Source organism: Mytilus edulis, chromosome 11, assembly GCF_963676685.1.
Source record: "Mytilus edulis chromosome 11, xbMytEdul2.2, whole genome shotgun sequence".
Lineage (NCBI taxonomy): Eukaryota > Metazoa > Mollusca > Bivalvia > Mytilida > Mytilidae > Mytilus > Mytilus edulis.
This window is the reverse complement of record NC_092354.1, coordinates 80,256,387-80,271,005: the sequence shown is the minus strand read 5'-3', so window position 1 is coordinate 80,271,005 and position 14,619 is coordinate 80,256,387. Positions and strand designations below refer to the sequence as shown.

Genomic DNA, 14,619 nt, shown 5'->3' with positions numbered 1-14,619 from the left:
GTCGTGTGTGCTGTTGTTTGTTTGTCTTTTTCATTTTTAGCCATGGCGTTGTCAGTTTGTTTTAGATTTATGAGTTTGACTGTCCCTTTGGTATCTTTCGTCCCTCTTTTATACATATCTGGCTGTTAAAATGAGCATAGAGCATGACATGAAGGAATTATTTCGATTATAATAGGACAAATACAGTACTTGTATAGGTCAAAGCGTACGAAATTACCGTAAAAATGTTTGACTGTTCCCGTTTCCTCCTGAAGAAGTCTGTGCATTGCATCTTTAATTGAACAGTTGTTATTCCATCGTTAAAAAATGTAGTATTGTTTTCACTAAAATTCAACAACGGTATATATGCTGAATGTTAGTCATATATATCCATTTCTAAGTAGCAACATTCCAGCAGCACCTGCATACGGGGTATATATCTCCCAGTTGATACGGCATTTCCTATCATGATTTTCTTGATAGAGGTTTGCTGCTCACAAGGAAGCTATTAAACCAAGAGTTCCAAATGGTGAAGTTGAAATCATCCCTTCGTAAATTTTACGGACGCCATCACGAGTTGGTTGACCGTTATGGAATAACCGTTTCACAAATGATATCGGATATGTTCCTTACATCGTAACTACAATCCCCTTCCCGTTCATGAATGTGACCTACCGAATTAGACCATTTACCGGATTTGTTATCACATAAGCAACACGACGTGTGCCGCATGTGGAGCAGGATCTGCTTACCCTTTCGGAGCACCTGAAATCACCCCTAGTTTTTTGGTGGGGTTCGTGTTGTTAATTCTTTAGTTTTCTATGTTATGTCGTGTGTGCTGTTGTTTGTTTGTCTTTTTCATTTTTAGCCATGGCGTTGTCAGTTTGTTTTAGATTTATGAGTTTGACTGTCCCTTTGGTATCTTTCGTCCCTCTTTTATACATATCTGGCTGTTAAAATGAGCATAGAGCATGACATGAAGGAATTATTTCGATTATAATAGGACAAATACAGTACTTGTATAGGTCAAAGCGTACGAAATTACATTAAAAATGTTTGACTGTTCCCTTTTCCTCCTGAAGAAGTCTGTGCATTGCATCTTTAATTGAACAGTTTTTATTCCATCGTTAAAAATGTAGTATTGTTTTCACTAAAATTCAACAACGGTATATATGCTGAATGTTAGTCATATATATCCATTTCTAAGTAGCAACATTCCAGCAGCACCTGCATACGGGGTATATATCTCCCAGTTGATACGGCATTTCCTATCATGATTTTCTTGATAGAGGTTTGCTGCTCACAAGGAAGCTATTAAACCAAGAGTTCCAAATGGTGAAGTTGAAATCATCCCTTCGTAAATTTTACGGACGCCATCACGAGTTGGTTGACCGTTATGGAATAACCGTTTCACAAATGATATCGGATATGTTCCTTACATCGTAACTACAATCCCCTTCCCGTTCATGAATGTGACCTACCGAATTAGACCATTTACCGGATTTGTTATCACATAAGCAACACGACGTGTGCCGCATGTGGAGCAGGATCTGCTTACCCTTTCGGAGCACCTGAGATCACCCCTAGTTTTTTGGTGGGGTTCGTGTTGTTAATTCTTTAGTTTTCTATGTTATGTCGTGTGTGCTGTTGTTTGTTTGTCTTTTTCATTTTTAGCCATGGCGTTGTCAGTTTGTTTTAGATTTATGAGTTTGACTGTCCCTTTGGTATCTTTCGTCCCTCTTTTATACATATCTGGCTGTTAAAATGAGCATAGAGCATGACATGAAGGAATTATTTCGATTATAATAGGACAAATACAGTACTTGTATAGGTCAAAGCGTACGAAATTACATTAAAAATGTTTGACTGTTCCCTTTTCCTCCTGAAGAAGTCTGTGCATTGCATCTTTAATTGAACAGTTTTTATTCCATCGTTAAAAAATGTAGTATTGTTTTCACTAAAATTCAACAACGGTATATATGCTGAATGTTAGTCATATATATCCATTTCTAAGTAGCAACATTCCAGCAGCACCTGCATACGGGGTATATATCTCCCAGTTGATACGGCATTTCCTATCATGATTTTCTTGATAGAGGTTTGCTGCTCACAAGGAAGCTATTAAACCAAGAGTTCCAAATGGTGAAGTTGAAATCATCCCTTCGTAAATTTTACGGACGCCATCACGAGTTGGTTGACCGTTATGGAATAACCGTTTCACAAATGATATCGGATATGTTCCTTACATCGTAACTACAATCCCCTTCCCGTTCATGAATGTGACCTACCGAATTAGACCATTTACCGGATTTGTTATCACATAAGCAACACGACGTGTGCCGCATGTGGAGCAGGATCTGCTTACCCTTTCGGAGCACCTGAGATCACCCCTAGTTTTTTGGTGGGGTTCGTGTTGTTAATTCTTTAGTTTTCTATGTTATGTCGTGTGTGCTGTTGTTTGTTTGTCTTTTTCATTTTTAGCCATGGCGTTGTCAGTTTGTTTTAGATTTATGAGTTTGACTGTCCCTTTGGTATCTTTCGTCCCTCTTTTATACATATCTGGCTGTTAAAATGAGCATAGAGCATGACATGAAGGAATTATTTCGATTATAATAGGACAAATACAGTACTTGTATAGGTCAAAGCGTACGAAATTACCGTAAAAATGTGTGACTGTTCCCGTTTCCTCCTGAAGAAGTCTGTGCATTGCATCTTTAATTGAACAGTTTTTATTCCATCGTTAAAAAATGTAGTATTGTTTTCACTAAAATTCAACAACGGTATATATGCTGAATGTTAGTCATATATATCCATTTCTAAGTAGCAACATTCCAGCAGCACCTGCATACGGGGTATATATCTCCCAGTTGATACGGCATTTCCTATCATGATTTTCTTGATAGAGGTTTGCTGCTCACAAGGAAGCTATTAAACCAAGAGTTCCAAATGGTGAAGTTGAAATCATCCCTTCGTAAATTTTACGGACGCCATCACGAGTTGGTTGACCGTTATGGAATAACCGTTTCACAAATGATATCGGATATGTTCCTTACATCGTAACTACAATCCCCTTCCCGTTCATGAATGTGACCTACCGAATTAGACCATTTACCGGATTTGTTATCACATAAGCAACACGACGTGTGCCGCATGTGGAGCAGGATCTGCTTACCCTTTCGGAGCACCTGAGATCACCCCTAGTTTTTTGGTGGGGTTCGTGTTGTTAATTCTTTAGTTTTCTATGTTATGTCGTGTGTGCTGTTGTTTGTTTGTCTTTTTCATTTTTAGCCATGGCGTTGTCAGTTTGTTTTAGATTTATGAGTTTGACTGTCCCTTTGGTATCTTTCGTCCCTCTTTTATACATATCTGGCTGTTAAAATGAGCATAGAGCATGACATGAAGGAATTATTTCGATTATAATAGGACAAATACAGTACTTGTATAGGTCAAAGCGTACGAAATTACCGTAAAAATGTTTGACTGTTCCCGTTTCCTCCTGAAGAAGTCTGTGCATTGCATTTCATATTTGATAAGTTTACAAGCTACGAACAGGGTACATATAGGTTGTTTCATAAAAAAAATATAATAAAAGTTTATGTTAGCTGCTTAAATGTATATATTTCAAACGATAACGATGGAAATAATGTTAATATTAACGTGCGCATGTGTCAAACATATGTTGTGCTCATTAGAACACGGCTTTGTTTACAAAGCGTAATAAGGACGTCATATTAGAATATCAAATTTAATCTGTAATCGATTCATAAACTTAAACTGAAATGATCACTGTCCAGTTGCAAGTACTTCATACCCATTAAGAGCGAATAAAGTGTGTTTTTGGTACAGTTGAAGTAATCGTTTACATAGTGAACTGTTTTGTTTTAATAAACTCCAATGATGCCTTTTATATTAATCCGAATATTGTTCAGTGGCCTTTCGAAGAATAATTTGACTTCCCTTTTTTCAACAGTTCTGCTATTTTGAAAGCTCTTGAAATTATAAACTGGAAATCATTACTTTTAAATAAATTTTAGGTTGCTAGTATCACAAAATACACACGAACAAGATACATAACGTCCAGTGCCAAATATTTCAGGTTCTATTATCATACCTGGACTTTTGGATTGGGTCTAAATTTTTACAGTTATTCGGGATTAACTCTAGTCGGGATTTTAATCTAAACTAATTAAGAGCTAGAAAAAACGATTCTTTAATGACTTCAGTTATGTAATATAGAGGCTGTTTCAAAATAAACGTTGCGGAAATTAAAAAAAAGTTGCCTTCCAAAATACAACTGATGGTACAATGAAAGAGTAAAATGCTAAACAGGTGTTTCCGCGCAAATAAAGTGACATTCTCCCTACACGAGGTATATCATTTAATATATACTTTTACCAGTGTTATACTTCCAAAAGTAATGTATTTCTATTTTTAATGAAATAGTTAAATGAGTATACGTTAAGGAAAAAACAATTACCAAATAATCTACTTATTTATAAAACGGCCACGAATGATAGTTCCTGTAAAAGAAAAAAAAGCTTGATATGGACACGTTTGGGGGATTGGACACGTTTGGGCGTTTATACAAATGACACGCTGTGGCGCCCTTTTACACATGTTTTGCAGTCCAGCGAAGTTCTGTGGACACGTTTTGGGGGAAGGACACGTTTCTTACTTTTTATTTTTAGCCATGGCGTTGTTAGTTTATTTTCAATATATGAGTTTGACTGTCCTTCTGGTATCTTTCGTCGCTCTTTGATAGAAAGAGATACAGCATAATTTTTCAAAACTTAAGCTAAAGCTTCTGTGAATATTTTACGGAAAACTGAGGCACCTTTCGCTAGGGCAGTTGCCTTGGACGCTTCTTACTCATAAAGGATTTTTGTTAGTTAGATACTGAAAGATTATGTTTTATCCTATAAACAAATCATGTTTACTGCCGAACAGTTTTGTGAAATACCGGAGTTCATAGTTCATTTTTTGAAGAAAAAAAAATAAACACTCACTAAAAATTTCACCATGGGATACGTAACCATAGACGTCGTATTTGTCAATATAGTCGAGTTAATTTTACCTTTTCGTTTGACAAATAATTATGATTAAAAAGTGCTGACGAAATGAAACTTTTTTTAGCAATCGTATAAACCCGTGATTGATTTTTCACACATGAGGTTGATACACTGCATTAACTAGACGTTTGTAAAAGTGAGAGGTTTTACGCTATAAAACCAGGTGCAATCAACCATTTTCTAAATAGAAAATGCCTGTACCAAGTCAATATGACAGGAATATGACAGTTGTTACACCTTCGTTTGATGTGTTTAGCTGTTGATTTTGCCACTTGATTAGAATGTATATCTAGAAATTAACTATGAAGGTCGGCTGAAAACAAAACTTAACGCTAAAAAGAGATGGTTTCAGCTTCCCAATAGTGAAGCATCGGGACGTTGAAATCATCACTTCGTAAATTTTACGGACGCCATCACGAGTTGGTTGACCGTTATGGAATATATGTTATATAGATGATATCGGATATGTTCCTTATCTCGTAACAACAATTCCGGTTCCTTTTCAATAATGTGACCTACCAAATTATACTTTTTACCTTTATTTGTGACATTTTTACCTATTGTGTCTGTTTGTTTTGTTCACTCATTGTTATCAATGTTATTAGATTTGATGCAACTGTCGAACAAGTTAGAGGTTTATAGCTATTAAACTAGTTTCCATCCATCATCGTCCATATTTGTAAATGCCTGTACCAAGTTAGGAATATGACAGTTGTTGTCCATTCGTTTGATTTGTTTTGTCATTTGATTTTGCCATGTGCTTAGGGAATTTCCGATTGAATTTTCCTCGGAGTTCAGTATTTTTGTGATCTTACTTTTAACCACACTGAAAACAGGATTTATGATTAAAAAAATAAAACATTTAGTTGTGATCATAATCGATATTTGCATAAATTTTAAATCAAATACATTAAGTGTTTACATAGAATTGAGGGCCGAGTATGTCACACAATTTGGGTTTCTTGATTACATAATGATAAGGCCTGACACAATCATATCAATGTTTTTTTTTTAGGTAAGAGTAAGAACTCGAGGAAAATAATTACACAGACAGTGATAAAGTAACTATTAGTTAGTATTGTCAACCTTTTCGTTGTCGTCTCTTGTATTATGACTTTTGATGCTCTAAAAATCAAATAATAAAATGTCCTGGAATGTCAACTATATTTTTTTCTTATATCTGCCAAACATTATACAGTTATTGTTTTTTTTTATTGGTTGGTGTTTGTTTGCTGATTTGTTGTTTTCATTTTGTTTTCATTTTTAAAGGAAGTATTCATACCTTAATATTAGTTGAGCAATTGAACACAAAAAAAATTACGGTCCCTGGCAAATTTAAACAAAAATGATATATCAAATCATGATGTATTTCAAGTTTCGTGTTAAACAAAACTGTGTAATTTGCAATATAATTATAAAGTATAAGTAGAGAAAGAACACAAACAATTATATGAATTATATAAAATTCATTTCCCGTATTACATTAAGTTACAAAACACAAGCGTGTTGACCTTTAAAATTTAATGTCCTGCTATTCGAACATTTCTGTACGAAACGTTAGTAACTTGACGACGTTGCATTTCACACATTTTTTGTTTTAACTATATATAATTTATAACACAAACTATTATATGACATGCTATATGCTAGACCTTCTTGTTCTGTTCTAAATATTTTTGACGGAGTACAACCATCCATTACTATGTAAAGGCTGTCTGCGTGTATTTGTAGCAACGTTTTGTAACAAGTTTGAGTGTAAAGTCATTTCGTTGTATTTGATTTAGTATACACAATTTGTTCCGATATTCACCTTTAGATAGTTTATAACACTAAATGTTGTTACAAACAAAAATATGACATGCTATATGCTGGACCGTCTTGTTCTGTTCTAATATTTTTTACGGAGTATAACCATCAATTATTTTGTAAAGGCTGTCTGAGTGTATTTATAGCAACGTTATGTAACATGTTTGAGTGTACATGTCCTTGTATTTGATTTAGTATGCACAATTTGTTCCGTTATTCACCTTTACATAGTTTATAACACTACATGCTGTGTTTTATTATACATGTTTTACTATATATAGGTTGCTAGAGCGTCTTGATCTGTTCGAAATATTGTTTACGGTGTATTACCATCCATTACAGTATCAAGGCTGTTTCAGCGTATTTATAGCAATGTTTTGTACGGTATTTTGTTCCAATAACATATGAAAATAATACTTAATAAATAAAATTCGTCCAAAGTGCTTTTCTATGTTTGTCTTCAGTGCCAAATATTTGCAAAGTAAAGATGTATACAACCAACACAGTTGGAGAGCTATACGACCAAGGAGATCTAACAACAACCACATTAATTGAAACCTTAGTCTTTAAATATTTAAAAAAATCATCAACTGACAATTTTATATGGGTTTATGTTTCTCCAAAAACAGGTTAAACGAAATTTGGCGATGATATAATAGAGGCCAGTGCAATTGGACGTGGCGTGAAATGATGAATCCTCTTTATCATTAAACAATATGTATTGCTATAAACGTATATGATAGGTCTTCATCTTCAAGAGTTTTTTTTTTAATTTGACATGCTACAATATTGTCGTTGTATAATATTAATCACGTTTACCTTGTACACATTATGTTATTTACCAGGAACGTAGTGATGTATTAGTTCTCGTTACCAATGAACATCCAATGTAATTTGTATAATTGTTATCACTGCTAATTTACATGTTTTTTTATATAAAACTGATGAATTGTGGTTTTTGTGGTTATAGTGATAGAGTAGGACGCGCGTTCTTTTTAAGGTGTTTGTACAGTATGTGTTTCTAGTGTAAATACGAGACACATTTGCATTGTTCTGTTCTTGTGTTGTTCAAAATAGACGTTTCGTTATTTTTAGAAAAGATACTATTTTTAACATAAAGGTCAAACAAATCTGTATGTAAAACTAATATCGTAGCAGTATTATCTGGTCATAATCATAAATAACTGTTAAATAAAGGCAACAGTAGTATACCGCTGTTCAAAACTCATAAATCCATGGACAAAAAACAAAATCGGGGTAACAAACTAAAACCGATGGAAACGCATTAAATATAAGAGGAAAACAACGACATAACACCGAAACGTAACACACACAGAAACGGACCAAGCACCAGACAAAACACCACGAGAATAACAAATATAACATGAAAACCAAATACATGAATTTGTGATAGACAAGTACCGTGCCACGTCTTATCTCAATTTCTCAAAAATAAGAGAAAACACAAACGACTCAACGATAAAATGCAACACACACAGAAACGAACAATAATATAACAATGGCCATCTTCCTGACTTGGTACAGGACACTTTTAAAGGTGAATAAAAGTGGTGGGTTGAACCTGGTTTTGTGGCATGCCAAACCTCGCACTTTAATGGCAAAGTTAAATATAACATTGAAATGACAACATAATATTACAGGACTACAATACAAATTAATAGAACATATTAGACAAAGAAAAACATGATTAATAGATAACAAAAAGCATCAGGTTTAAAATTCAATACGCCAAAAACGCGCCTTGTCCACACAAGACTTACAAGTGACGCCCAGATATAAAAGATCGAAAGTGAAAAAAGTACAAAGTTGTACAACACTGAAGATCAAAAGTTGAAAAGGTTTCGCCAAATACGGCATTGTTTTTATGCCCGGGATAAGAACATTCTTATTATATAGAACAATTCATGCTATTGCAAGCAGTAAATTTTATCAAATGAATATGAAAGAGATATACATAAAGAAACTGAAGTATTAACTAATTACAGAAAACTAAACCCGAATACATAACGCCCAGATATAAAAGATCGAAAGTGAAAAAGGTACAAAGTTGTACAGCACTGAAGATAAAAAGTTGCAACAACTTTAAATGTTTCAAAATATTAATAATTTTTTATCCCAGGATAAAATTACCTAGGACCAATTTAGCGCATCTTTCGGGGTTGTGTACTCTCCAACTTTGTACTGTATTTGGTCTTTTTGATTTAAGGATGTATTGTTCAGACGTTTCAGTGTCGTTTAAATCTCTTTCTTGAATAATTTACAAAAAATGTGATACAAGTAGGAAATATTAATGAATCTAAAAAAAATATATATAATCAAACATAAATCTATGAAAAAAATGTGTATAACAATGAATAGTTATTGAATAATCCAGTTTCAAATTTTACGACCAATCAAGTCAGTCTTTTTAGCTACTATTTCGAGAAAATGGATGAGGGGTACCACAAATGATTTTACAAGAATTATGTACATCCTATATCATTTTTGTCTTTTCAAAGATATGTATTTTTTCAATCATTTATAACAAAAAAGTTGAAATAATATGCATTTTGTTCTTAAAACTGAAAAAATTCGCAAATATACAAAATTGACAACATGGTAAATTTGACACAAAATAAGTTTCATTATGAACTGTGATTTTTTTCACGATAATAGCCCAAACATAGATAAAAATTGATGTAAAAGGGGAAAATCATAAAAAATTGGTATTTTCGAAGGGCTGTTGCAAAAACAGAAGTGCACCACAATATGTAATTTTTCTTCACTGATAAATGTTTTACAGTCTAAAAAAAAATCAGGTTAAGAAATAAGGTTTAATTCTAGTAATGTTTGGCTCCTCAGAGGTGTGCATCTGTAATGTTACTGATGCATTATTTGCAATCACAAGGAAGCTATTCAACCCAGATTATCAAATGGGGAAGTTGTATTAAAGCATGGATGCTGCATATACTCAGTTTTTCAATTATATTCTTTTCTCTGTCAGTTGGGAAAGCCAGAGAAATTGATTCAGAACAGATGACCCTCGTTGTTGATATACTTGTACTACAGCAAATGAACCTCTTGAACCAATAGCCATCACTGCTCCTTCGATAATAAAAAAAAAGAAAATACAAACTATTGCACAAGTCTTCAAATTGAATATCTAATATACCCATATTGCGAAAAACAAAAGTTCAGAGATATCCATTCCCTTATCACATGGATGACTATTCGATAGGTGACATACTTTTAAGATTGTCCCCTAGAGTAAACAAATTGAGCTTCTTTCAATTTAAACTGATGACGTTACTCATGGCTTAAAATGAAAATAACAGACATTAACACATGTCATTTTATAAATTCTTTTCTGTGTCACAGGAGCCTGTGCATTAACGGGGAAAATTTTATCGAAATGAATAATAAAATGTTATTTTAATTCAGAAGAATAGATAAATTTTCACTTTATTTAACATCAGTTTCAAACTGTTCGATTTTTGTATCGAAGAAGAAAGGTTTTTACCAGTTTAAGAAAATTTAAAAGTCACACTATAAAGTGTTTTTTAACATATGATAAACTCGATAAATACATAATCTAACATTGGTTGGATATGCTTTGAATTATATATATTATATTGAACAAATATGTGTCAAAAGTTAATGCACCTTTGATTAAATATATCATAAAGTATGTATTTTGTTATATAACGAGCCGTATTTATATGTGTAGTAGTCTGGTTTTCCATGCTTGATGCCCTAATTGTATATATTGTGGACTGGTGTTCGTCTTCTCTCTTGTCTTCTCTTCTTTTTAATTTTTAATGATGTTGTTTCAATTAATTTGCTTCTTTATAGTTCCAAAGTCTACATATAGTTGCCTTAGTATACCAATACTTTAATTCTCACGTTATAAATCAGTGGAATATTTGCTTGGTTCTACTAACATTGTACAAATGTTATTTGTTCTGGCAGATGATTTTTTTTCTGGTCACAAAACTTTTATGTTTTCTCGTAGTACACAAGTTGTGCCCAACACACAATTATGTTTTAGGTATAAACCACCTAATCATAGACCCATTGTTAAATTCTGAAATTTCAAGCATTAATGGCTACTGTGTCTTATGTTCAAGTAAAGTGGCATTTATTTCATGTCAAAACTGTAACTAATTCTGACTTAATTGTGCTGAAAAAGCAACATACCTTTAATACATTTAATTGCATTTTAAAGCGTCCCGGAAGTTTGATTGTAACGGGAACTTCTGATCTGAACAACATGCCTTTTAAATTGCTTTTACTCCTTTATTATTCAAATAAAACGTTCTGCAATACAAAAAAGCATATAGACAAGACACATTAGTAAAAACAAATATAAAAAGATGAGGACTTACAATCTAAAATATGTTTATTTTGGTTGTAATATATGTAATATCCTCATTTTTCTTATTGATTATTTCTAGTGGCAAATCGATAATTAAACAAATGACATGAATGAGTATCCTTATGTTGTTCTATATCCTCTGTAAAAATATAAAACTCTAAAAGTTGTCAGTGATCACTGCACGTGTAGCTTGGTCCGATTAAACCGTTCACAATTGGAAGTTGTCGTCTATTAAACATGGTAAAAAAAAAATGCGTATAATGAATCGTATTGTGCATCATAAAATAACGGGAAATATATTTTGGTTACGGCAATACATTACAATTATGTCACATTGTTTGCTTTAATCATCGACTTTAAAACCACAAACAAAAGAAAAATGCATAATTATTCATCATTTATCAATGGTTTATTACAATGCATGGTCATTTTTTTCCAAACATTGGTGGTATAAATAGAGCTGTTCAAAGACGTATCATATCAGATTGAATAAATCCAAAGTAAGTAACCATGGGAGTTTTAACTATACTGTTGGTAGCTGTTGTTGGAACTGTCTACGGATTTAGCTATGGAGACAGTTATGGTAGTGGTAGAGGCGGAGTTGCTCTAGGTGGAGGTGGTGGCGCTGGTGGCCTTATAGGAGGAGGCGGTGCTGGAGGCCTCATTGGAGGAGGAGCTGTTGCTGGGGGTTTAATCGGAGGAGGCGGATATGGAGGTTGGTTCGGAGGATGTTAATGAATGCTAATAATGGGCTCTTTAGTCGATCATGTATATTATTTTTTGCAAGAAACTAAAGTTACACTATTTCTAAGTTAAGCTGACCTTAGGTCAATTTTAGTATTGTTTTTATGTTGTTTTTGGTGATATCTATAATACCCAAATATGTGGTATTATGAAAGAAAAATCGGAAAAATTAATTTGAACGCATGCCAATTATAAAATATCATGTTTGTCGTTCATGATGCATAGAATCATCAAACTAAAATTCTGTTAATTTTTGATCCTGAAAAAAGGCGTGCAGTGTGTATAAAATATCGTAGACTTATATTTAACATGTTTACCCATATTTGAATGTTTCGAATGGTATCAAATTGTTTATGTCGGGCCATTTATAGCCGAATATTTAATAAAGGTTTGTGTTTAGTACTGAAGGCTCTACGGTAACCTTAACTTACTTACACCTATTTCATTAAACATTTAGTGGATACTTGTAGCATAGGCATTGATAATATATCTTTTTTTTTTACATCGGTCTGCATAGTCATATTATCATAGTTTCAGTCTGAGGCAAACATATAAGACATTATTTGTTACATTATAGCTGGACGTTGGTGGTGTACCTGCCGTCCCGGTATTTGCCGTAAAGGGGAGCTTACTTTGGACAAAAAATGCAGACTAGCACCATTATTCCCATGGCAATGGAGTACATGTTGCCAATGGTTTCCATGGTGGGTAACCAGCCGTAACTATGGAGGTGGAATTGGCGGTGGTATTGGTGGTGGCATTGGTGGAGGAATCATCGGCGGTATTGGATTAGGAGGTGGAATCGGTGGTGGGTTAGGAGGTGGAATCGGTGGTGGATTAGGAGTAGGAATCGGTGGTGGATATGGTGTCGGATTTGGCGGCGGATATAGCGGCGGATATGGCAACGTATATAGCGGTGGATATGGCGGTGGAAAAAAGTCATATTAAGCTGAATGGTATGTACAATTCAAATTATACATATACATAATATTTTTTTTCATGTGTCACAGATATGAAGTTAGTGTAGTCACGTACTAATATCTAGTATTCAATGATATTGTAGACTTATCTCAATCTATATTAAAGAGGGAAAGCAAAAGTGCGCATAACTTTTTAGAATCGGAAGGTCTATATACAGCTTTTAAAAAAAAACATTTATATTTTGAAAATATCATTGTATGTACTTACATCAAATGAAAGTTTTAATGTGTTATAAAGGATTGTTGTTTGGGGCAAGTCTCTAATATTAGCGTCTAACTAAACTTTCAAAAAAACAATCTAAAGAAAATGGAACTTTTTTTTTAAATATGACATATATTAGTAATGTGTATAGAAATAAAAGGGACAACGTGGTAAGGTATCACAAAATTGTGTGTCAGTTTTATTTCTTGAAATCATTTAATTTCACATAAAAAAACAACACAACAGAATAATGCTCATACAAGACTCGATTTATTATATCAGTCAAATATTTTCATTAACACCTTTGATAACTTTAACGTATAGAAGTATAAAACAAAACAACCAGAAGCGCTCACAATGTGCCGTTGCATATATATTACTTATGTCAAATCTTTCGAAAAATGTGACATGTGATGATCGTAATTACATGATTGCTAAAAGTTGTGTTTTTAACATCAAATGTTTAAATGACATGTGTTTTCTAGACCAGGACATAGTGTTTATAGTTAGCTTGCACACGTCAAATTAATTTATTAAAATGCACAGAAATAAGAACTACATCTTTCTAAGGGAAATTTTCTAGACGAAATTGTCTGTAAGTAATTATAAGAAATAAGCATGTCGTAGCGGAATATTTTCAGACTACGGTACGAAAACTATAAAAAAAAAACATATGCCTTGAGCAAAAAACAATTAAAACAATCACTATCGCAATTCTTGAGATCACTGTCAACATGGTTAGGAAGTGCATTATCTTATGTAACGACATCATTTTACTTGTTTAAACGTTAGTTAATTCTTCTCCTTCTTTTGTAGGACACCCTAATGAAGAATACAGTGTAAGGAATTTCTTCAATAAAATTTAGTTTGCATATTTTTTTTTTCAAGCTTGACCTGCATAATGGGTGTCTTATTTTTTCACCAATAGCACGTATTATATTTATTTTTACTGTTGTTGATTTATAAATTTCCCACAGATGTTAAATGAAACTTCATCCTTATGCACGAAACTTTTCTTAACGGTCACCAGTGGTCGCTTTTATCTGACAGTTAGTTTGAAACTTCAAATAATATCCCTACGTTTCATCTCGTGAACTTTTTCTCATCAAAACCACTGTACCGACCCATTGTTACGGTCATTCAAACAATGAGGAACCCATGTGATAATTCATTATACTATATAATATTGCGGGCTATGTTTTTCTATTTATATACTAGCAACAACAAGAAACGATACCGAGATTTTTATCAAAAATATCCATTTTATTTTTCAACGATGTTATTTTAGTTTTGTATTTTGTGGAACAATAACATAAAAGCATACAAACTTAACAAATATAACATATCACAATCACATAATCTGTTTGAAGATGTCATTGTAAAAACCAAAAGCTGAAAAGTTAATATCGCGTATGGCCAATTCTTGTGTTGATAACATCAGTCAATCTCGCATTGATCCAATTA

The 14,619-nt window shown here is 33.2% G+C and overlaps 1 protein-coding gene across 2 annotated transcripts; it reads left to right on the top strand.

Moving 5' to 3' along the window:
- The first annotated feature begins 11,693 nt into the window (after positions 1 to 11,693).
- LOC139496377 (uncharacterized) lies at positions 11,694 to 14,029 on the top strand. Of its 2 annotated transcripts, none has more exons than XM_071284950.1 (3): positions 11,694 to 11,959; positions 12,551 to 12,929; positions 13,972 to 14,029. In XM_071284950.1, exons 1-2 carry the CDS (start codon positions 11,740 to 11,742, stop codon positions 12,919 to 12,921), a joined length of 591 nt encoding a protein of 196 aa, XP_071141051.1. In that variant the 5' UTR covers positions 11,694 to 11,739; the 3' UTR covers positions 12,922 to 12,929; positions 13,972 to 14,029. The 2 variants fall into 2 exon arrangements, with proteins under 2 accessions (XP_071141051.1, XP_071141052.1); XM_071284951.1 differs by having other exon boundaries at positions 11,698 to 11,944.
- Positions 14,030 to 14,619: the final 590 nt, after the last annotated feature.

Coding starts and splice junctions, on each gene's coding strand:
- LOC139496377 (XM_071284950.1), top strand. CDS start 11,740: ATGGGAGTTTTAACTATACTGTTGGTAGCTGTTGTTGGAACTGTCTAC. Junction 11,960..12,550: donor TGGAGGTTGGTTCGGAGGAT/GTTAATGAATGC, acceptor GTTACATTATAG/CTGGACGTTGGTGGTGTACC.